General features: G+C 38.1%; 2 protein-coding genes across 12 annotated transcripts in view; one reads left to right on the plus strand and one right to left on the minus strand.

Moving 5' to 3' along the window:
• The window catches only part of dnajc13 (DnaJ heat shock protein family (Hsp40) member C13), a 32,778-nt gene extending 19,024 nt beyond the window's left edge, over positions 1–13,754 (minus strand). For 3 of the 10 annotated variants that reach the window (XM_015049607.1, XM_015049606.1, XM_015049613.1), the window contains exons 1-5: positions 13,672–13,754; positions 8,864–8,944; positions 1,396–1,471; positions 549–698; positions 278–319 (exon numbers count right to left, since the gene is read on the minus strand). In XM_015049607.1, the coding sequence (XP_014905093.1) occupies positions 278–319; positions 549–698; positions 1,396–1,471; positions 8,864–8,944; positions 13,672–13,697 (375 nt within the window). In that variant the 5' untranslated portion in view covers positions 13,698–13,754. Of the gene's footprint in view, positions 1–277; positions 320–548; positions 699–1,395; positions 1,472–8,863; positions 8,945–11,168; positions 11,380–11,462; positions 11,674–13,671 lie in introns of those variants that run through there. The other 7 variants (XM_015049614.1, XM_015049609.1, XM_015049604.1 and 4 more) reach the window with 5 other exon arrangements.
• Positions 13,755–15,016: 1,262 nt separating this feature from the next.
• Positions 15,017–24,071, plus strand: lztfl1 (leucine zipper transcription factor-like 1). 2 transcript variants are annotated; one of them, XM_015049621.1, is made up of 10 exons: positions 15,017–15,280; positions 15,580–15,704; positions 17,090–17,284; positions 18,979–19,036; positions 19,280–19,351; positions 20,429–20,494; positions 20,582–20,659; positions 20,898–21,056; positions 22,518–22,621; positions 22,751–24,071. In XM_015049621.1, the coding sequence occupies exons 1-10, from the start codon at positions 15,278–15,280 to the stop codon at positions 22,767–22,769; spliced, it is 879 nt and encodes a 292-aa protein (XP_014905107.1). In that variant the 5' UTR covers positions 15,017–15,277; the 3' UTR covers positions 22,770–24,071. The 2 variants fall into 2 exon arrangements, with proteins under 2 accessions (XP_014905107.1, XP_014905106.1); XM_015049620.1 differs by having other exon boundaries at positions 15,018–15,280; positions 20,880–21,056.

Below are 24,071 nucleotides of genomic sequence, written 5' to 3' on the forward strand. Positions count from 1 at the left end.
TAAGTTCTGATTCAACTGGTTCTCTCGGTTCCCAGGATTGTCAAGGAATTTCAGTAAATTAAATGTTGCTTCAGTTTATTTACATTTCTTGATGCACATTTTTCATCTCATCTTCACAATGTTAATATCTTCTAAAGACCAGATAATTTGAGATTTTTTTTTAAACCTCCATTTGAAAGTGGGTGTGTTTATTTACTTAGCAAAACTCAGTAAACCAGAATCTAGTGAGCTTCATTTTCCTTTATTTTTAGTGTCTTTATTAGACATCAGTACTTACCCTACCAGTAATCTTCCCTTCTGAAAACTCAGTTCTGAATCTCTGCAAATCAAAAACAGAAAGACACAAAAACAAAATTCAGTTTTGTTGGTGTTTTCCAATGCTGAACTCACCAACCTAAATTTGAAACCACCTTATGTGCCGATTCATATTTTGGTTTCAAAACTAGAGAATCATTTGGTCATTCATAAAAATATTTGGAAAACCTGACTGAATTCTGCACAGACAAAAACATTAGACAAAATATTGATGACAGAGTATTTTTCCTGACCAGTGCTTCTGTGAGTAGCTCTGTCCGGTGCTCCGTTGAGAACTTGAGCGTTTCTGACTTTTTGCCGCTGCCTTTGCGGAATGTGAGGCTGAACTCTGTCCCTTGGCCTTTTCCAACTGGACCGATGCCACAGATGTCTCCATAAGGCCACTGGCAGCAGAGAAAGAAATTAAATCAACTGACGCATGATAAAATACGAATTAGGAGTGCACTCGTTTGAATTTCGTGACTGATTTCTCAGCTCCATTTTAATAGAGCCGGCAAATTATATCCTCAAAACAACAGCTTAAGTCTTATTTACTCAGTAACAACCACCACAGCTTTAGTTGGCACAAACTGGGAGCTTTGGTAATGTTAGTTCATCGATTTGAAAATCATTTAATTTCTGGATTTCAGACCAGTTGTTCACCATCTCATTCTCAATGAACCGATAATACAAATAAAAAATTACAATTTCTCACCAAAACTATGGATCATTTATCATTTTGTCACTTAAAGTCCTCTTTTACAGCACTCTCTAGAGACATTTGATGAAAATTAAAATGATGCTTCTGTTAGAATGAGAGGTTTCAATGAGGAGTTGCTTAATGGTTATCGATTATGAAATATAGTTCATATCCTGGCCTGATCAGAACTGGAACATATCTTTGCCTGCAGGCTGCAGCATACTAAAACCTTACGATACGTGAAGGCAGACCACAGCTTGAAGTAATGCACTTCACGTGGATTTTTAATCGTTAAAAATCTATTTCAAGTGCATCTCAAAATCTCAGTCAGCAACAGCAGACAGAGTGGGGTTCAGGTAAGACCAGAGAGTTTCTGTAAAGCCTGATTTGTAGGTACTGACCTGATTCGTTACTTCTAGCGTGGTCGGGTTATAAGTGGTAATGCCATGCGTCCCCACTGAAAAGACTCGCTTGTATCTGCAACATAAAGAGGAGACAAGTCAGAATATACAGTTCCTGTGACCCAGCTTTTTGTTCTGTAATGATTTATGATGACTTTGAAGACCTAAAAACATGTATTTTTATATATTTTGTATATTTTTTGTACTTTAGACTTTAAAACAAGGTAAAATATATTCATAAACAATTAATTTCTTGGTTAAATGCCCCTTAAAAAGCAACACACTTTGCAAGAATCAATAAGCTTCTGACATTTTGTCCAATTTTTGTGGAAGAATTTGTAGCATTCATATAGGATATACTACAAATCTGAGGTTGGGGTTTGATAAGGCCATCATTGACACCTTATCTTAGCTTGTTTAACCTGTTACAAAACAAGTTTTGAAGAATATTTTTGATTGTCTTACTGGAACACCTGATCGTATCTAAAGCTTCAACCATCGGACCCCAACAGACAGCCTTCGATGAAAGGAGGTTAGTTAGGACATTTATGAACAATCAAGGATCAAATGAACTGGAAAACAGCTATCAGTGTGCACTCTGAAGCTGGTTTTACATCACCATGGACTGAGAATGTGCTGACCAGGAGAGAAGTTCCTACTCTACCACAAAAACCTTCAAATGGACTGAAATTCACAGCCGGTAGACGATCCCTTTTAGATAAATGTTCAATGGTCAGATGAGACAAAGACTGGGCTCCTGGTCCCTGTACAATAGAACAGGTTGTACAAAGACACTAGGCATATGACGGGTGTATCACTTCATCTGCCTCTTTTCTTATCCTGATGCACCCAATACTTTGAAAGAGGGTAAATCTGGACTCATCAGACCACATGACCTTCTTCCAATCCTCCAGAGTCCAATCTTTATGCTCCCTCACAAACTAAAGCCTTTTTCTCTGGTTAGCCTCACTGTGGTTTTCTTATGGCCTCACAGCTGTTCAATCCAAATCCATCGACTTCCCTTCACATTTTACACATGGAAATGCTCTTACTGACCCTGTTAAACTTAGCTCTGAGTTCTACTGTTGTTTTTCTTCGCTTTGGGGTCATCTAATGCTTAACTGATCACCAATCACGATCATTCCAGATTTTTTCCAACCACATTTCTTCCTCTCAGACGATTGTTCACCACTTTCCATCCACTTCTTAATACGTTGGACAACGTTCTCAACCCAAACTCAGTTGTGTCTGCAGTCTCTATAGATGTTTTCTCTGCTTGGTGCCAATGATTCAACACTTCTGAAACAGACTTGCATATTTTCCATGACCACAGGATGTGTCTTTCAACATGGTTTTTTAAGAAATGAGAAGCTACACATTGCACCAGCTGTGGTTAAATAACTTGTCAGTTGAAAGATAATGGCCTATCCAGTAATTATCCAATGGGAGCCTTGTACCCGTTTGGATGCGACTCCTCTTTTGGCCAGGCAGTGTATTAGTGGGCTGTATATTAATAGTTCAGTCTTTATAAATAATTTTGCATAGATCGGAAATAAATTTAGATTTGAGAACCCAGCTCCTAGTTTTAAAAATTCACTAATGTGTTAAGATTTCCCTTTAAAAAACAACAGTTCTAGTGACTTATTGGCCCAAAGTAATGACATTTAAAGGTATAATAGCTCTTGGAAAGACAGAAAAAAATGACACAATCAGCACTCAGCAATCAAATCCATCATTGCTTAGCTCATTTCCAGGCATGTTTGAGTCAATATGAAATATGATACAGATAAGATGACTAACATCTCACCAACTGCTTCCATCAACACATCACCAGTCACAGACTGCAGTAAAGGCAGCAGAAGCTTTAATCACTATTGAGATTTGCTGCCTTTTCCATCCTTTTAATGACTGAGAAAGGTAACTGTTTGATGTTGGAGACTTTGGATCCTATGAAATGAGTCACTGACACCGAGGCAACAAACACTAATTCATTAACTTTTACAGTTGGTCTTTCTCACAGAGTAGGAAGGAAGTGTGAAAGATATGTGTGTGTGTGTGTGTGTGTGTGCCAAACAGTGACTGCTTGTGGGGATGTGCACGAACCAACAGCCAAATCGAAGTGTGTCTCGTTGCGGTTTGGCAATAGTTTCACTTGGCACGCTCGAGTAATTCATCACATTCTGTTGACGGATTTGAAAATTTATAATTATTTGACATTTTTCATAGTGTAAAACAGAGATTTTAAAGTTCAAATATAAGAAACATGCCAGTCAGTCCTACATTCATGCTGTTTCCCTTATATTGCTACTGTTTGCAGAAAATGCTGACTTGGCATCTTTCCTTTTTACACATCCTCATTATGGCAGGACAACAGGAGGTGCGGTGCAGAGACCGTTTCAGCAGCTGTCCAACTACTAGGGAGCAGGTTGGGGGTGGGGGGCATAATTGAGAGGCTACTTCTACATAATGCATTTGCAGCTGAGGCTGAAGTGCCTGACAAATACAAACAGACAGGACAGGCAGTGACCTGAGGCGAGGCTAAAGTAGAACATTAGGATTGGCATCATACGCCCTGCAAAATTACTCCAATGCACCATCACCACTGAAATGATGATAAAGATAAGAGGCTAAGTGATTCATCTGTTTGGTGAATTAAAATGCACTGACAGGAGGATCAAAATAAGTGGAATCTATAGTAAATGACTGTGTAGCCTCCAGGCCTGGGGGCGGGGGGATTTCTCCAACCACGTTCATCTTGGTTTGGAAATATTTGCAGTAGTGAAAAAAGAACGACAGGCATTCTGTGAAAATGAAAGCAGCTAAACAATTAGGTTGCATTGTTACACATAAAAAAGGTATTCTGCACTACAGGCACTTGAAAACTACAACAAATTAAGCAGGCGTTTATTCTCCACTGCTGATTAAGTCTACATCAAAATGAGTGTAACAAAAAAAATCTGAGGCATACATAACATTATGCCAACTGCAGCAATTGATGTTTTTTTCTGCTTTAAATAAAAGCAAAACGATTATATTAATGCAAGTTTGTTATAAATGTATGCGTACGTACCATGCAATGAGGTACTTATAGTGTAGGAAATCATACCATGAGAATATTGTAAGCAAGCCAGAAATAACATGCCTAGTACAAATCTGCCATTTTGGCTAACCAGACAAAAACCCAGACATCTGGGTTTGACATGGTTAAGTTGAGGTAATGTGACTGCATGCATTTTGGCATATTCCCATTTAAGGGTTTAAACATCACAGCATCAAACTTGTAGATATCATATTCGCAAAACTGCTTATGGGGAAAAAAAATACCAAGCAGAAAACTAAAAACATCCAATCAATCTGCTTTTTAAAAATGCACCTGCACTCATTGGGGCACTTCTGGTTTAGATATTTTGGGGCCATGCATCTCCTCTTCTGTCTTGACCTTGGTTCAGACTGGTCCGAAATGAGTATCAGCACAAAGTTAGTTAATTATTCATAGACTGCGGGCTGACTTTCTATTTTAGCACAGTGACAAAATCCAAATATCCTTGACTAATTCCTTTGAGAAGCCGAGTTCATGTCCACACTGTGCCCAGGATTTGTTGGGGGCGGTTAAATGTGATATAGCAGAAATAATAGCATTAAAAGACACCGAGAACTGCTTAAGTCATCTCACCACAGCTTAGGATTTATTCAGTTAACTGAGTGATTCTGCAACCAGTCAGGCAAAAGTGACACTGGTGTTTGATTTCACAAATAAATCTCAGATTTGCATTCCCTGTAAGACATGTAAATCAACCTGGAGAAACCTGAGCTACCATGAGCCCTTTTACAAGCCTTATTGCATTGTATCTGCATAAAAATAAAGATATCCCATTCATCAGCACCATGCTGTAATTTGATTACACAGAATGAAAACTGTAAGATGATAAGAATAGGATTTGCATGGATTTGCAGACTCTTCTTTTTGGCCAGCTACACCTTTGCTCCAGCTACGGGGAATAGAGAGATGAATCAATTCAGAACCCAATTTTCCATCCCTCAATTAAGATACCAAAGCTCAAAGAGCTCCTGTGATGGGTATCTTAGTATAGTTTTCCTATATACTTCATTTAAGTACATCATCCAACAAGCTTTGTTTGGAGTGCATTATTCTTAAGATGGTGCGACCAAACCGCATGTCTTTAAAGCTCCTTCCAAAGTTTCATAATAAATCACATTAGGCAACTTCCTGTAGAGGACTCCTCACTACCGCCTCCCATCCATAAGCAAATTGTCCCCTATTTTGCACAGACAACACAGACCGAGAAGCACAGATAAGTACAACTCCATTTTATACTGAACAACCAAACAAACATTGTTCACAAAGAGAGAATCAAACGATAACTGAAAAAGAGCCAAGTAACCACTCCACATATGAATATACAAACAAAACGTAATTTTACCCACAGGACAAACAGCCCATGCACCAACATGACAAAGTAGATTTTACAGTAACACTAAAGTTACGACAGCATTCAGAGAAGAGTGAAGATAGGCTGTGATTTACATATGCATGCACAAAAATGAGAAGTTATGATGATATAAATATATACATATAAAAAAGATTAAGCTTCTAAGCATATTTCAGGTCAAAATTGAATATTTTTCAAAATAATATTCCCATAATTTGCAGTGGTTACTAGATATTGTTTAAGGTATAAAAAGATTAAACATTAACTTGGATTTTATGGCAGATATTTGAACCACTATGAGCCTTTAAATGGGGAAATCTGCAAGACCTAGACGGAGGGAGACAGGAAGGAAGACGAGCTGACAATGAATGAATGAATGAATGAATGAATGGACAGACAGACAAATGGGAGGACACGAAAGGGTTGGTACCACATATCTGTCACTGGTGGAAAATTCTTATAACAGTAAGGCTGAATCAAGCTGCAGGCGCGCTGAGTAAACACTAGTGGGCCGATACAGGTGGAGAAACAAACAGGAACAGACAAAGGAATGGATAAATGCAAATGAGCAGAACAAAGGATGGTTGCACAAAAAGATGAATAGATAGATGTTTGTTAATCTCTTAAATGTGACCGAGAGTCCATGGAGAATCCATTTTTACAGAAAGGGAAAGCCTTCCATTCACAGGATACAAACATAAAGACCCAGTAACTTCCAAGGCAGTCACAAGACTTTTAGTAAATGAGCACAAACAGGTCATAATTGGGTCTTTCAGACATGCAGCAATGTTTACCAATTTATATCCCCAAAACAACTTTTGAAACAAACAAACAAAAAAGCTAATTAAAACCATCAAAGCAACAAAATACTGTTTAGTAGTCAGCCTCACGTTGCTTTAAAAAAACAAATGTAGAGCAGAAAACAGTTTTAAACTTCAACCTGAGCAAAATAAAAGAGAAAGCAGAAGTAAATTCACATTTTTAAATAAAAAAAAATTCACAGAAAACCACTTGCATATTACATAACCCACACAGGCCTCTCTTGGGAAATCAAACATTATGAAGTCGGATGAAAAGAAAACATCCAAACTATTTCTTCTTCTATTGAGCTAATGAAAGTCAGATGGATCCAATGTATTGTGCTTGACCCAATTCATGAAATCCTGCTCCACCCCAGCTGTGCTTGATCTGCCAGCATTCATACTTTTATGTCAGTGAATGCAACCACATAGCTTTGCTAATCCCAAATATCTGCACTACACATGCACCAAGTCAGGTTTCATTTTCATTTCTTTCAGCTTTCTGACTTGTTCAGACTTGCCCACTTAAATCACACATCTTTCAACTTTTGTGTTTCTTTAGAAAAAGCAATGCTATCCGATTTCTCTCAGTAAGAGCATTTCACCAAAACTGGGTTAGATACGTTATACTGATGACAAGTCAGGACACGTAGACCAATTTAAATAAACACAAGAGCCTTATACTGCATCACTGCATCAACACTGGCTTCTACTGGACTCACCAGAAAGCATTAGGAGGCTGAGTGAGTGATGCCCTGCAGCCCTGCTTAAATTACTCAAGTCAATGAGAGGCCTTAACAGGACAAAACATTTAGAAAGCATGTATTGGTAATGTGATCTGACCAACACACGACTTGAACTGCAGCATGCATTATATCAGCACAAAGGGCCTCCATTATCCACCATCTCTGAAACACAGTTCTTAAACATTTTATCCATTTCTAGAATTCATACACCACAGCATATAATGCTTTAAGGGTGTTTTCACACCTGGTAGACTCTGTTGGATTGGGGACCAAAACGGCAACATTTCTTACACTTTCAGCTGGTGCGGTTCGTTTTCACACTGCATTGTGTCAAACACACTAATCCTTCAAAAAAATGTGTCCCCTCCCACCTATGGTGCACCAACAACCACTTAAGGACACAAAAACCTTTGAAGATGACATGACCGCAACTTCCTTCTTCACGAAATGTAAGTAAAATGGAGTCGTGTCAGATTTTAGAGGTTGTAGGATTTCTCTTTTGTCTTTGGTAAAATATTATGAGTCATTTCTCCTGCTACCACTAAACTTTCGTGTTTTTGTTTTGGTTGCATTTACGCAGAATACCCTGGCCTTTAGTTTACTTCCTGCTTTTGGAACGGTCTCTTTACATATGTACTTTAACAGCAAAACAGTTCACTTCAACAGAACCGTGAGCCAAGTTTGCTTTTATAAACCGCATCAGATAGCGCATTCACACCTCCCCAAATAAACCAGACTTTCTCGAAGAATGGACACTATTATACATTAGCCTGCACAGTAACCCATGCAGAGCAATACAGTACATTATAACCACAAATTTTAATGTTATGTATTAGGATTTTTAAAAAATCAAAGGAACTCTGACCATCTCACAGAGCTCAGTTCAATCCGCTGTCTGAAAATGGATGGAGTACTAAAATATCTGGCCAATAAGAGCAAGCCAAGACTTCAGATGTGTAAAGAGATCCATCCCAGAAGATCTGTCACCTAAACCAATAAAGCAAGCTGCTCATGTTTGTGGTTGTAAGATGAAAAAAGCTAAAAATATTTAAGGGTAGGAACACTTCTGCAAGGCATCACATGCAGTTCCATCACCCTGTATAGCCTCTGCCAGCAGAAAAGTGTTGCTGTCCAAAGATTAATCGGCACAACTTATGTTTCAGAAAAGGGGATGTATATAATTTACCTTCCAGAAAACAACTGCATATCAACATACTGATATCTTGCAAAAGACTATATTTTTCCTCAGTGCACTATCGGTTTCACCCGAAAGCGAAGCAAAACAGATCAATCACATGTCTGCAGACTGAGGTCTGAGGACCCATTATCCTCAACAAAGATAAGACAATAGAAGCCCTGAGTCAGGATTTCAGGATTTTCTCCCTAACCACATTAATCAGAGCTGAGATTTTGGTCAGTTTATAATACAAACTGGTTATGTTTAAAAAGAATACAAAAATGTGCGTCTTACTTTCCTCTCCAAGAGTGTTTCGTGGTGTAGAAACAGGCCAGGTCTTTGTTGTCTTTCAGGATATTCATCTTTTCCCAAGACCTAAAACATAGGCAGAAAAATATGTTTTTAGTATGACACTTTTATGCTAGCAGGGATTAAATTGTTTATTACACCACAAACTTTGGTCCAGGGGGGTTCTTTGCAAGTCATTACTACTTATTTACAAGACACACTCCAACACACTGTTCTTCACAGCATCATTCAACATTTTTTAACTCAAAGGGAAAATCTCAAGTCAGCGAGGAAACATTGTAAACAGCTATTAAATAACAAAGAGAGAGAGTCATCCCACGATTGCTGTCTGATTCCACAGTTAAAAGCCACTGGATCTGTCTACTACCTGAAAAATTATTACAGTGAACCAGAGGAATACATGTCAATCCAGTCAGTGATATTTGTTGATTAGCTCAAGATAAAAATATGTTTGTTTATGTGTCCAATGAAAGAATAAAAGCACAAGTATTTGGAGGTCATTCAGAAGCTACATGATTTAGTTAAGCTTGCAAACTAGCAAACTGAATGGGAATGTCTGAAAGATTAACCTTTCAAAGAAACCATAATATAGTTGAGCAAGAGGAGGAAACGGCTGCCTTTCTTATTCTGAGTACAGTCACTTGCTTCTGTTGGCTGGACTGTGACAAGGGGAACCTGTGTCAGCACTCAGCCAGGATCCTGGAAAAGTCCAACTACAGTTTTCCTTCCTCTTCATTCCAGTGTGCAAATGAAGCTGCATTATTGACTGAATGGTGAGGGATTCCTAGAGTGCTGAGGTGAGTTTTAGAAGTGCCATTTTAGATAAGAACTGGCAAGTCATTCAGGTATCCCCTTTATTATGGAAATTACACAAAGTTTTAATCAAATGCATGTCTATGAACTGCCTACATGCACAACTGGGAAGTTTGCTCTACGTAGAGGCAGTTGGCTGCCATAAATTTAGTGTGATGAGAGTAGCTAGTAATCAGGACTGGGTCAGGTGATTGCCCTTCCCACTTCTTCTGGATCACTCTCAGGCTGTTGTTAAAAAAAAAACCATGCAATAACTAGAGAACAGAGGAGCAAACTTTGTGTGGATCATAGCTCAAAACAAAGCATATCTAAGTGTTTATAACGCGTGTAGATACTAAACAATATTTCAGCAAACATTATACAAAACAGCAATAAACATGAACTTGACTTATTGGTTCAGTGTATTATGTCATAAGAAAGAAAGAGAAACCGGGATTTGTTAAAGGTTCCAATTAATTTATGCATTCCATTTCCAAGCTTAAAGTTAGAAAAAAAGCAGAGTTTCCTCAGGTGGGAACACTAATATCTACAGTTATTCCTCCTGGCTACTTTGGAAATGTTGGGTTTGATCCCATTCCCATATCAGAGGTAAAAGGATCAAAGTATAAGAATCCACTGGCTGTTCATTCCTACTTCACTGTTGTCCCTTTTTTATTTTCCCACAGCACAATTCAATATGAAGCTTAAAAACAAAGTGTTTTTTATGTGTTGGTCACCAACACCTTTATATCAAAATTAAGCTTGCTTGTATTCATCTTGGAAATTATAGCGACAACTCTGGGGTATAATTAACTCTACAAATAAACAATAAATGATAATAAAAAGATGGGACAGATGCCGTCACTGTATGTGATCCAATGCAACCCAGACCCATTCAGAAAGATAAACACAAGCTACGGATTTAGTTTGTCTTGAAACATTTACAATTTTTTAAAAACAGTTATTTCAAATCGCAAAGACAGTTTCAGTTTTCAGAGCTGTTTGGAAAGAGTTTTATTTCAGAGACCATCACTGGAAAACTACTTTAGCATCAGTGTGAGGTTCAAGGTTCAAATAGTCATGTGCCATGACATCAGTTCAGTCCTATCTGTTAAACTCATGACACCTGCGTTATGAAGAGTTGATTTAGACATTCAGAATGACATCAATTAAGTAAAACGTTACAGGAATATCAGTGTGTGATGCCTTTCTAGTATTTTCATCTGACCAAGCCTTGCAACACCCTCCTGTATTTGCCAATTACATGAAGCAATCACTCTTCCAACACAGGAACATAAAGGCCAGGAACTTGCCGTCACTTTATTTTTGGGGGGCTCAATGAAGATTCCGAGAGCTAAATAATTTGCACGTTGAATCTTTTTAACAATAAAGCCGAAAACTAATTGCCATAAGAGCATTTGCAGGATAATGTCACTTGTTTAAGCCCCAATGTGTGCGTGAGCTGCAGTAAATCCATGACAGACAGAATTAACGTTACCTGTCTCCCAGGAAGCTACTTCATTGCAGCAGGCCTCCACGGTCAAAAACAAACACAGCAACTCTCTTTTGGTGTGTTAACGCTAGTGCTTCATCTAACCGGGACAATAGCCACACCAGAAATACTTTTAAATGAGCGTTTGTTGCATTGAAATAGGTGGAGGCAGCGGTAGGCTAAGACTGGGTTAGCTACAGGTTAGCGGCTAACTAGCGCATCAATTAGATCCTAGCACCGGAGCTCAATCAAGAAAACACGAAACAGACAGAAGTGGCACGTGCTAACAATAGCATTTACCTGTCAAATCACTAATGGGTGTTAAATGTAGCCGTCCCTCAGCCCCCCTCCCTCCTCTGACCGCGGCCAGTGCTCCTCAGTTTTCCCACTGTGACGCTGAAGACAGGTACCTACTCAGTTCCGCTGTGTTTCCCCCCAACAAGACTCAGGACGCTGCCATATTCCTGAGACCAAAAGGCAATAAAGTGCGCAGGCGCGAGGCCTGCCCTGTCATGCGGCTGTCAGCTGATTGGCGAGTGCGGAAGTGTTAAGCTGATCTTAGAACAGTTTTCATTTGGTTTTCATTTGACGTTTGAATGGAGGGATACTACCAAAGCCGACCTTAAAGCAGTTTTTTTGCGGTTCTGTCGAAACGCAACGTTTTTAAAGGGGTAAACTAGAATTTTTTTTTATGGGCCTCTTTTAAAAGATTATGAGATGTTAAAACCACAGGCGGATTGTAATTGTTACATTTACCCAGTTACATTTACTTGAGTAACGTTTAGGAAAATGTACTTCTATGAGTAGTTTTACTACGCCACACTTTACATTTATTTATTAAGTATCGTAACTCTTGAGTAAAATTTTCTGGCTACTGTACCCACTGCAAGCAACTTCACTGAATTAATAACAAACGTTTTTGAAACTAAAATATACGAAGCACAGGAACACACCTATTTTAAAGTAAGACTCCCTGTGTTGTACTCGACCTTAATGTAATTTTCAATTTCCTGAGTCTGTTTGGAGGTCAGTTGAAGATACATAAAACAATAGCTTATCACTGTAATGCATTACCCTGACTATACAACAGACACAAATACCTACTTTAAGTATTGGTGTCATAGGATTTATTTTGAAAAATTTTATTTGGAAAATTTGTAATTTTATTATTTTGTAATAGTAATATTATTTACACTGATTTTAAGATACTAACCACACTTATTTGTAAAATCCATTAAAATAACTTCATATATGTACAGAGTAACATGGCGTAGTCAGATTATTCTGTTTGCCATTGTGTTGGAAAAGTACAGTCATAAAAACATGTACCATCCCACAAGGAAGCTTTAATGTGCGTTATAACAACAGTATCTCTTAGATATTTATTCAGACATTCATTCAGTCATCATGGGGCAACACAAAAACACACAACCACGCACACACTCTTACACCAATGGATCAATCACATAGCCCAATTAACCATTAAGAGACATGCTTTTGGACTGTAAGGAAGGGGGGGAGATGGAAAAAATCAACACGAGCATGAGGAGAACATGCAGACTTTATACAGAAAGATCATGGACTGGGATTCAGACCAAAGACCTTGGTTAAAGGCAACAGTGCTTGCAATTGCTACACTGTACAGCAACTTATAATGTAGTTTTAATCTCTGGGAGAAACTGATATTTATGTTTTCAAAAGAAATACATTGAATTAAGCTATTTATTAAAAGTAGGTGGTTAATTGCTCAGAACCTTTCCACAGAATCCCAGTTCAAAAATTGTGAACTATCCCTTTGATTTGGTTACGTTTTAAGCAAAATTAATTAAAATAGCTTAATAGTCAACAGCATGAAACCGCCTATAAATTTGGGTACAAAGGTAAAAAAAAAAAAAAAAAAAAGGCTTTATTTCTGTAAGTTTTGCTAAAAAAAAAAAAAAAGCAACTATTCTGCCATCTAGCGAGAGTTCCCCATCAATGCATGCATCTTACAGGCTGCTTCAGAGCACACAGGTCTACCATAGATATACATTTAAAACAACTTTAAACATCCAGATACAATCTATTTATTATCAACAATCAAAGACATTTAACCAAATTTCAAGTGAAGTTTACAGTCAAGTATGTTCAATGTAGCATATTTGAAAATAAGTTAAATCCCAGCTACAATAATTACCATTTACATTTTTTAAATTATCAATTTTTAAGCAATCTAGACTTTCTAATCATTATTTCTTCTAGCTTTGAAGTTGCATCACTCATTCTACATGTGTAATTTATTGTAAGTACAGATATTTCATTATTCTGACCTTTTCATTCTACAATACAATTACTATTTGGCACCTTCCAAATAAATGTCTTTGTGTTACTGATGCCATGTCATCAAAAATAGGCGCAACTATCACAAGATACAGTCAGAACAGTACAGAAGCCTTAACATGTAATATCACAGAAAAATAGTAAGCAAAAATAACCAACAGCATTTGATCCTTAACTGTCAGCAACTCACCGCGACTGAAGATATAGAGGAAACATCTTGGCCTCTCTTAATGACTGATCTGTTACACTAAAACTCAAGTGGAGCAGCACAGAGTGGTCACGTTATAAGGCATCTGCCTGGGTGACAAACCATGCGCTGCCTGTTAGACTAATTCAATTACAGCAAGAGAGGCATGAGAAAAAGAAAAGTTTCCTTCTTCTTTCCCCATTTGAGTCTTCCCTTAACAGGATGGAGAGTGAAGCTCTTTAGGTTTTCGTTAGGATGACAAGACTTTCCCACTCAATTACTGTGAAAACTTTATTTGGCTCAGGTAAAGTCGATGAGGTTTCTGCAGCACAAATACGGTTATTTTTATGTTTCATGCAATCATTTCTTATATGTAGAGAAATTATATTGCAAACGTTGTCATTTAACACAGTGGTCCCCAACCCTGGTCCTCAGGGCCCACTGCCCTGCATGTTTTAGGTGTTGCCCTGCTGCTGCACACCTGGGTTAAATGAATAGGTGATTAACCGACTTCTATAGCAATTGCAGGAATGCAAAGGAGGTAATACAAACATTTGAATCAGCTGTGCTGGAGTCCGGGTTAATCAAAAACATGCAAGACAGCGGTCCCTGAGGACCAGGGTTGGGGACTACTGATTTAACATATGCCCTGCAATGGAAACAGATACGGCCTCAAAATGAATAAAATTAATTATTGTGTGTCATGGGACTATTACTCCAGAGTAATAGGATTAAAAGACCCGCTTTGCTAGTCATTTTTTCCTGCATTACACTGCCATCTACTGGTTTCTACTGTAACCTGCAACAGCCTTGCTTACCAAGCCAAATAAATAGTAATGTAAATAAGCAAAGCATGCACTGAATTTTTTTTTTAAAAACACTTAATAATATTAACAAACCAATGTATTTATGCAACCACACAATATGGTAATAATATTAATGATCCCCAAAATACGAAAGAGTACGTGGGTATTATTATTATTGGTAATAGTAGTAGTAGTAGTAGTAGTAGTAATAATAATAATTAATTATAATCGAATGTATTTTGGTTAAAAAAAAATACAGTATAAAACGTGATATATAAAAGAAAATAAAAATGAACTGTTTGTGCTACATTAGCGATTAGTACAAAGGCGATTGGTCATTTACCTAAAAAGTTAAATTTATCCCTACAGTAATACGGATAGAAATAATTTTTGCGCTTTATATTGACTTTAGGCATAAAAATCCGGAATTTTACATAAAATAATTCATTTTTAGTGAGACTATTTTCTCCTGGTACAACCTGTCCGTGATGCCCATGAACGCACCTCCGGTAACCAAGGTGATGACGCTATATTCCGTTACCAAGGCATTCTCAAGACAAACACTAGCTGGTTAGCTAGGCTAGCATATCTCCAGGATAATCTTACAGTTGTGAGATAACGGAAATTTTGCTCAATTTGTTTACTTAAACAAACATATAAAAGATTTTACTGGATTTCGAACTCATCATATCGACTCTGGCTTTTAGTCTTCCTTGCGTACGTTGTCTAAATTAGATAAATTCTGCTTCTTTTTTTTAAAGGATCAGCTCAAGCTAACTTAGTTACGTTGCAAAACAGCCATTATGGTAAGTAGCTGCTGTGAGCTTCGCTGCTAGCTTTCTCTTTCCTTGTAGTAGTGGTGAATTACCCTATTTTTAAATAAAATGCCATTAGAGTAGAACGCTATAGCTGGCATGCAGCACTATGGAATTACTAGCTCATGTGGAAAGGCCCTGCAACGTATTGGCAAGAGGAAATCCTCTTCAAGTTAGCTGATAAGCTAATTGGTGTTGCTATTACATCAACCCTCTGTCTTCATATGCACCTTTTCTCCCCCTGATGTACAATTTATTTGCTAATCTGTTTTCTTTTTGTGTCCACGAAGGCTGACTTTGGGTTTAACGAACACCATCAGTCTGAAATCATCAACTACATGCGATTTGCTCGTTCAAAGAGGCTCTTGAGGCTCAAGGCTATTGACTCATGTTTTGAAGAACTCAAAGACAGCAGGTGATTGGTCATAAACTTCTCCGTCATTGTGATCATGTACTTTTATTTAGATGTTTATGCACATCCATAGAGAGAGCTTGTACTGGACAGAGCAATGGTGTGAAAATATTGCCTTGTATTCATATTTAATACCAATTGTATAATCACATGCTGAAGACAAATTCCAGTACCATGCAAGTATTCACACTCCCTGATCTTTGTTTACTTTACACCAAAATTTTTTTTAATTTACTTAACTGAACTTTTGTTCAGTTAAGTAAATTAACTTACTTAACTCACAATGCTCAGTAAACAAAGCATTGTGAAGATTATAGAACACAGCAGACAAGTCAAAAGAAATCCCAAGCTATTAAAAAAAATTAGCAGCATTCCATGACAGCTTGAATTAAAGAGGACTACTTGAAGCTTTTAAGTTAACATTTCACTTTTTAAAGTCGATCAGACTATCAAGGAAATTTTACTCTTTTATTCCATATTGTCTATTAGCCATGCCTAAGAAAATGTAATAATGGTATTTTTGCATGGTGACTCAGTCTTTCTGTTGCCTGGCAGCAAAAAGAGGTTCAAATCACAGCTTTGAGTGTTTCCTTTGGATGCTTCACTCCGACTTCCTCCCACTGTCCAAACATACCTGTTGGGTTACTCTAAATTCCCCTTCGGTGTGAATGTCCATGCTTGTTAGTCCTGTGGGTCTCTGTGTTGAACTGTGATGGACTGATTACCTGTCTACAGAGTTTAATGACCACTGCAGGTAGGCATCAGCGACCCTACATCATACAGCACAGACGACGGATGGATGGGAAAACATGTACAGAACTGAATATTTCTGGAAAAAAACAAACAAAAAAAACTTTGATATTTTTACTCAATAAAGTTCCAGTTAACTGGAACTGAATGCTTTGTCAGATGAGACTGAGATTGATCTTATTGGCAACAAACACACCATGTGGGTTTGGCATGAAACTGAGAATGAATATGTGTAACATCACCTGTACAGTGGAAGTGGGCCCGTTTCTCATCTAAAAATGTCATCAGGAATTCTTTAAAATACTGAGAGATTTTGAAAAAAAAAATTTAAATAAGGGAAATTAACACAGGAAATATAGTGTAATTGAATCTTTTAGGATGGTAATGATCCAGAACTTATGCTCAAATCAACACATATTTATATCCTCAGACACAAATCAACCTTCTACCATGACTATATCCAAATCCAGAATATTCTTAATTCACTCAATCAATGTACTCAAAAGAAGGTTTGACTTTAATAAAGAAGAGTTTGAGCTTATGGAAGAGCAACAAAAAAAAATCTTTATTATGGGTGGCAATAAGTGAATGAGGACGACTCTGCACATTGATTTTTATGCCTGAATTTCCGTCTGAAGGCTGGTGGAGGACACCTACACAGTGGATGAGGTTAGGGACATGCTGGACGGGCTGCAGATGGTGGTCCGGGGGGAGGTGGAGATGGAGCTGATCAACACGGCCCACACTAACGTGCTGCTGCTCAGGCAGCTTTTCTCTCAGGCCGAGAAGTTTTACCTTCGACTCCAGAGCGATGTCTCTGAGCTGGAGAACAGGTGAGCTGAAAAGACCCTGACAGTGATACTCGCACTGGCATCCAGACAGTCATAGCACGGGAAGCTGTTAGAATCCAAAAGTTATAACCGTACTCACTCGTTATCACTGCTTTGGTGGACATTTTTCAACCGTTCTCTTCTTTCTCATGTGAACTCCAAGTTAACAGTAGCGCCTGAAACAGGCAGCCCTTTAAATGTTAACAGTTACGTTGAACTGTATCACATTTTACTTCCTCTTCAGTTCTTTTCAGATCCAGATCTCTTAGCATGTCATTCACCGGGTAAAAAGGTCAGCAGTCTTTACTGATCTACATGCGTGCAACCCAGGTTTCCATCGTGTCGGTTTCCCTTTAGATCTGCAGTTGGTTGGGCTAAAAACCACAAACTGTCACCTTTTTCATTGCATTTTCAAATTCATTTTTGTAGAAATAGAAATAGAAGCTTATGTTTCAGAGATTAATTCTGGATCTTATTTAAATACATTTTTTATGTTATTTTATATTTTACCAGAAAGAAAGGTCAATTTAAAAGTTATTCCCCACATTTCCACTGTATCATTGTGTCTAGACAAAGGTCACAGATTTGGTCTGAGTGGCGAAAAGTTTGGAAACCTCTGCATTCGTTCCTAGAAGAAAGTTTTTGGAGTAAAACCTGAAAACGAATGTCTAACGCAGACATTTCTGTAATAAAGAATGTTTTGAAATTGTTTTAACTTTTTTATTTTCTAACAAACATAAATCTAACAAATACAATATAGCAAATTCCCCTTTTGAATGGAATGACTGAAATAAATGTAACTTTTCAATTATTAAGAGGGATGGGCAAGACGCGATAAAGTGTTTGAACAAGAATGAGGAAACAATGTAGAGTTAAACTCCTTCAGTCAGAGGCATCTTTGGAATCACTGTAATACTGAGTGCTACAGTAGATCCTTCCTACCCACAGTTATAAGCATCTACAACAACTCTTTTAAGAAACTTAGAAAATATAACTTATGACATTTAAATTGGATTGAACCCCCATTTTTAGCGATACTCACTTAAATTAAACACTACAAAACCGCTTTCTGTTCATCAAATTTAATACTGACAGCCTGTTTGATCTGACTGTGAGGTTCAAACTTACTGAACTTAATATAACTTTTGCCCTCGTGACCTCTCACCTTATAAAACACAGTGTTTTGATGAAGATACTTTGTTTATAGTATAGCAGGCACATGGTGGGTGGATGAGCAACTTATGAACCCTTTTTGTTTTCCTCTCCAGGCTACAGCTGTACGTGACTGAATAGGTGTCTAAAGCTAGGAAAACGCCCCTTGTGATAGGGCTACGTGTCTTCAAATGCTTTTTAAAAAACCACATACAAGCTTTGTAGAGAACAGGGCTGCTCACCACAAGCATGTGCCTTTACAACATAAGTGCTAAACTGCCGCCAGGACCGAGGGAGTTCACTTTTCCTTTGCCAAACATTCACGACCGCCAAATAGTAGATTGTGAGGGTTAGCACAGATGAACATCAACACAGAGGTTACGCAACTGTTGTGAAATGAACGTCTTATCAATGCTTCAGTGTTGCTCGCAGATTGTGGTTGTAAAATCAGTTTACACTTTTTAAGCATGTAAGCTTTTGTTTATCTGCTTAATTTTTCAGATAATGAGCATTTAATATCTTTTTTCTCTCTCTCGCCCTTTCAGGGAGCTGTTAGAGCAAGTGGCTGAATTTGAGAAGACTGACTTTAAAATAACCAATAAGGTTTGCAAAACACTTTCTTCTTCAGACATCAGGCGAAATTCACGTCTTCTTAGATTACCTGCCCCCACATTTGTTGTAAATGTCAGGCTGCCTGGCCTATATTTGTAGAAGTGTGGTTCTGAAGTCACGCGTCACTGAGGTTCACCTGTGGTTTTATGTTGCCATGTCTAAAACGAATAAATAAATGTTGCAGTGCAATGCAATGCTTTTGCATGACTGTATGAATCTTGAATTCATTTCTAGCTAAACCAGGAAACAAGTAAACTCAAGTTGGCACCACTGAATGAGGGTGGGGTGTCTGAGCTTCTTAACAAGGTAAAATTATTTTTTTGTATACACTCCCAACCATAGTCATCATAGCCATAATGATGGTTATGAAGTTACTGTTTGAGACTAGTGACTTTTAACATGTAATATTTGTGTTATTGTTGCCTAGTAAGTTGGACCTTAGCTAAACTTTTTTTTTTTTAGATCCATCAGAAAGACCCAGGCAAAAAATCTGGTGGTGATGATTGACCACTTTTCTCATCAGAAATGGTTGAGCTCCTTTAAACTTGTTGATTTCCTGCAACAGAGCTGATCTTTTTTTGTATCATTAAGATTATACTGGCTACGTTATTAAGGGTTTCAGCTCCTATGGCTAATAAGTCTCTGGCTAAGTCACAAATGACAGCTCTTAGTCACAGATGACTAAGAGAAGTCATTTGTGACTGGAAGACTAAAATAATTAGTAAACTTAACCTGGAGTGAGCTGACCGCTGAGCCCTGGATCCTGGAGTTTGACATAGCCCAACAAGTACCAAAAAGTCACTCTGTAAGAGATGTGGGCCCACCAGCTGCACAAAGACGCATCAGAATCAGGTGCAATGCAGGCTGGGTGTCTTACAAGGTTCTGATCATGAAACCTTCTGACAGCATGTTGGGGTTATTTTCTTCTCTTGGAAAACTTAACTGTGTCCAAAGTTGTCCTTCGTCTTTATTGCTCCTCTCTCAGTTGGTGCAACGCACCAGTGCCACTGGTTGCTCCTCTACCCAGTAGCTAACTTGCTTGACAGTTAGCTACTGGGCTGTTGTTGAACATCCTCGAACATTCCTTGAACATTCCCTCAGTGCCGTCTCCATCTGAGTTTTTGCCTCACAGAGCACCTGGAATTGCCTTGGACCGGAACCCTTTGAAAATATATGGACTATTGTTTAGAGTATCTGTCCAAAGGAAAACAAACCCTTTAAACTAATTACCATTTCTGATAACAAGAGTGGTCAGATTATCAAATGCATCATTAATAGTCCAACATTAATGGCTTCTATACCCTTGATGAGCGTTTGTTGTCTTCTGGTTACAAAGTTAAATAAAATGCTCAAACCAACTAATCTATTTCTATTCTGTTTTAGGAGATAGCGAAACTACAAGAGGACAATGACAAACTGAAATCCAGGCTGCGGACTTTAGAATCACAGGTAAAAAAGAGGCCTTTTAAACTTAGTCTTTTATCTTTCTTAGTTAGCTAGTTGATCATTTTTTTAATATGTGATTAATTTCATCAGGCCATGAGTGTACTAGATGAGAAAGCAAAATTAGAGAGAACTCTGAAGGATCTGCAGAGGACACAAGGAGAGCAAAAGGTATTGCATTTAAAATGATGTGCTACTTTCACTACTGCTTTCCATTTCCTTTATTTTATCTTTACTATTTATGTTTGATTTTTGTCGCCTGCATGCTTACCACCATTTGCTATTATCTGCATGGTATGTATGAACCTGGATGAACTCTGTAGATGCTGTTTTGCCGTGTAAAGCCAGTTATTGCCGGTCAGGCCGTAACTGGTTTTCTACTGCGTTTCAGCTTTCTGCTCAAACAAAGGAAATCAACAACCTGGAGGACACAGTAGCAGCTCTGACGGAGGACTATGAAAGATCGCTTAGTGCCAACGAGGCAACCCAAAAGGAACTGAAGGAGAGTCTAATCACTGCCAAGCACGAACTTCTGCGAGTGCAGGAGCAGCTGTCCTTGGCAGAGAAGGTACCTGCTGTGGAGCCTTTTCTCTTTCTGATAAATTAATGCAATAAGCATTAATGAAGTTGGACTCCATGGACTCACCTTGTGATCCACACAGATCATTTTGATTCAGTCTGTGAGATGAGACACAAGTAGAAATAGCCCTCAAATATCCTCACATTTTGTCTCTTTATTTGTAGAGGGCGTTTCATACAGAGCTGTAACACAAAGCGCTGGAGCAATGCAATTTAACAGAGCTCTGTTCATTCTGTTAAACAGTCAGGCTTAGCAAGGAAAGCATTAATCAAAGAGGCATTCAGGAGCTCCATGGTAGCTCTGGAGGAGCTGCTCAAGTTGAAAACCTGATCACAAAACAGCTACTAGTCAGGCGTCAACAAGAAAATCCTTGTGGAAGAAGCTGCTCTGATCAAATCGATTTTATTGACCTACATAAAAAACTCCCATGTGGCGGAAAACCTAATTAAGCATAGTGGTGGTAGCTTCATATATTGTGAGGGTGCAGGTTAGAACGGCCCAGATAAAACCCAGACTTAGGTACGACATCAGCTTTCTAGTCGGTGGGCAAGACTAGAAAACTGATGTTGACAGACACTCTGCAATAAATCTACTTGAGCTGTTTTTGAATAATTTCAGCTTTTTCAAACTGGTTCTACAAAGTATTTACTCGGGGTGGGTAAATACAAACACACCCCACAACTTATAAAAATATACACCCCCAGTTGGTTGTGGTAGATGATGGCTGCTAATACTGAACCAGGTTTCTTCCTGTTTAAGGAAAGCAAGGGAACTTTTCCTCTCCACTGTCGCTACATACATGCTCAGTTTGAGGTAATGCTGTAAGGTCAATAACTGGATGCAATCTGTTGCTGGCTCCTTAGAAATGTTTTAAACTGATTTGAATAATAAACTCAGTTTAATACACTGTTTGATAACTTGGATCAACTGGAATGCATTTATATGCATAGAAATAGGCTGAACTTTAAAAAACATTCTCCATTTTCCTTTTAGTTCAAAATTGTGCACTACTTTGTGTTGATGTATCGCATAAAAAGAGGGAAGTTTGTGTTTTAAACACAACAAAATCTAATAAAACAAAGAGTTCATGAGATATTAATACATTTCTGAGATCCTGTATTTTGAATGTTTATTCTAATACTCTAAGCCTTCCTCTTTTTGACACTGGTATGGAGGAAGCAAGACTTTTCCATGATCACTAACATCATAAGATCAGACAGCTGACTTCATCTCAGGAGTTTTGTGTTTTTCCCTTTTACCTTCGGTGTTTTTATGCGTGCGAAAAGTGCGCAAAATGTCGTGCAAATGAGAGTTATTTTCTCCTGCACTTCCCCCTGAACTGTTTAGATCACTTTTGAAGTTCAGTCTTGGTGGGAGTTCTAATTTGTGGCGCTATTGTTGTTTTTTCTTTCCCCTCTTAATGTTTTGGCATTTGTGGATTGTGTGTAGGAGTTGGAGAAGAAATTCCAGCAAACTGCAGCGTACCGCAACATGAAGGAGATTCTGACCAAAAAGAACGAGCAGATAAAAGAAATTAGGAAACGATTGCAGAAGTGAGTTTTCGCATTTACACTGATATTCTAAAAATAACACAGTCCTCAGTTACTGTGATGCATCTTGCATGACGTTTATCAGTTATGATCAGTTTTGTTTACCATCACGCGTTTTGCTTTCTATTCCAGATACGAGCCAGACGACTGAGATTTCGCATGTTTTCATTAGAAAGACGGGACCAAAATTTTTCTGACTGATTTGGGACAAGAAACTACCAGTTCTGGTGTTTTTTATTTTTATTTCTGCTTTTTCTGGCGTTCTCTGTCCCTGTTAGCTTCATTAAACAGCAGGTTGGTCAGCTGGGGAAACCCATGGGCGAATACGCAGAGGATCTGATGACGTGTGTGTTTTTTTATGGTAGCTGGCAGATTTCCCTCAGTGCTCTATGCAATAAGCAGCATTTACCTGTTTGAAGGGGCCTTGTCCTTTTGCTCACCTGGACAGAACTATACTGCCTGCCTGAAGCTTTGTAGTCTTAGTGTGCCTTGCAAAACTATTAAAAGCTCTAGAAATTTTCACATTTTATCAACATGTTTTGTAGGGGTTTTATATGCTAAATCAACACCGCAACAGTTATCTCAGTCAAATTTAGGTCTGTGCTTTGACTATTCCGCTTTATTGTATCCAACTGTGGCTCCGGCTGTATGTGTAGGGTCATTCCTGACCCCAACAAACACTCTCACACCCACATCCTTTAGCCCTATGTATGTAGCAGGTTCTAAAAGGGTGTCTCCTGCTCTTACTCCATGTATTTTCTCCATCCATTTAAACAAAAAAAGCCTTGCAATGTTATTTTATAACCCAAATCTGCTCCAAACCTCTCTAATTGACATCTGAGGCCTTCAAAGAACAACTAGATTTATACTGAAATAAGAATACACACAAGTTATTTACTACCTGGTTGTACCAGAGTTTGCATAGGGGTCTCAAAATAAAAGCAAGCCACACCTTTCAGAGCCACTTGTTTTCCTTTTGTAGCACAACTTGTGTCGTTTTATCTTATAAAATCCCAGTGAAATACACAACGCATCAAAATGTTGAAAAAGGAGTATAAATAGATTTGCAAGGCACTGTGCAGGACATTGTAAGTAAATTCTCATATTTTGCTCATCAGTCTTAACTTTAGCAGCACCTTAAAGTCCAAGGTCCAAGTTTAAGACAAAGTTACAAATAAACTCTAAACCACTTTCCATTTTAGGACACTCTTGCTAATCTAAACATTTAATAATATTAATATTCCACTCTAAAATATTTCCAATAATCTGTAACTACAATGTATCTGCTCTTACATATAGATGTAAAGGGCCTAGAATATTTTTGGTGTTGAATCCTTGCATATTTTTTGTATTGCTGTACATAAATGATTTTCATGATACAAAATGCTCTTGTAGAGTGTGCATTTAACCGGTTTGTGAAATTTTAATGGGTTAATAAAAAGGTGTGACCAAA

Source organism: Poecilia latipinna, unplaced genomic scaffold, assembly GCF_001443285.1.
Source record: "Poecilia latipinna isolate Pla-1442-1.1 unplaced genomic scaffold, P_latipinna-1.0 Scaffold953, whole genome shotgun sequence".
NCBI lineage: Eukaryota > Metazoa > Chordata > Actinopteri > Cyprinodontiformes > Poeciliidae > Poecilia > Poecilia latipinna.

Bases quoted from the DNA above. Each gene is read 5' to 3' on its own strand.
- lztfl1 (XM_015049620.1), top strand. The intron at 15,705-17,089 runs GTGATTGGTCAT...TTCCGTCTGAAG, and splicing joins GAAGAACTCAAAGACAGCAG to GCTGGTGGAGGACACCTACA. The intron at 21,057-22,517 runs GTACCTGCTGTG...GATTGTGTGTAG, and splicing joins AGCTGTCCTTGGCAGAGAAG to GAGTTGGAGAAGAAATTCCA.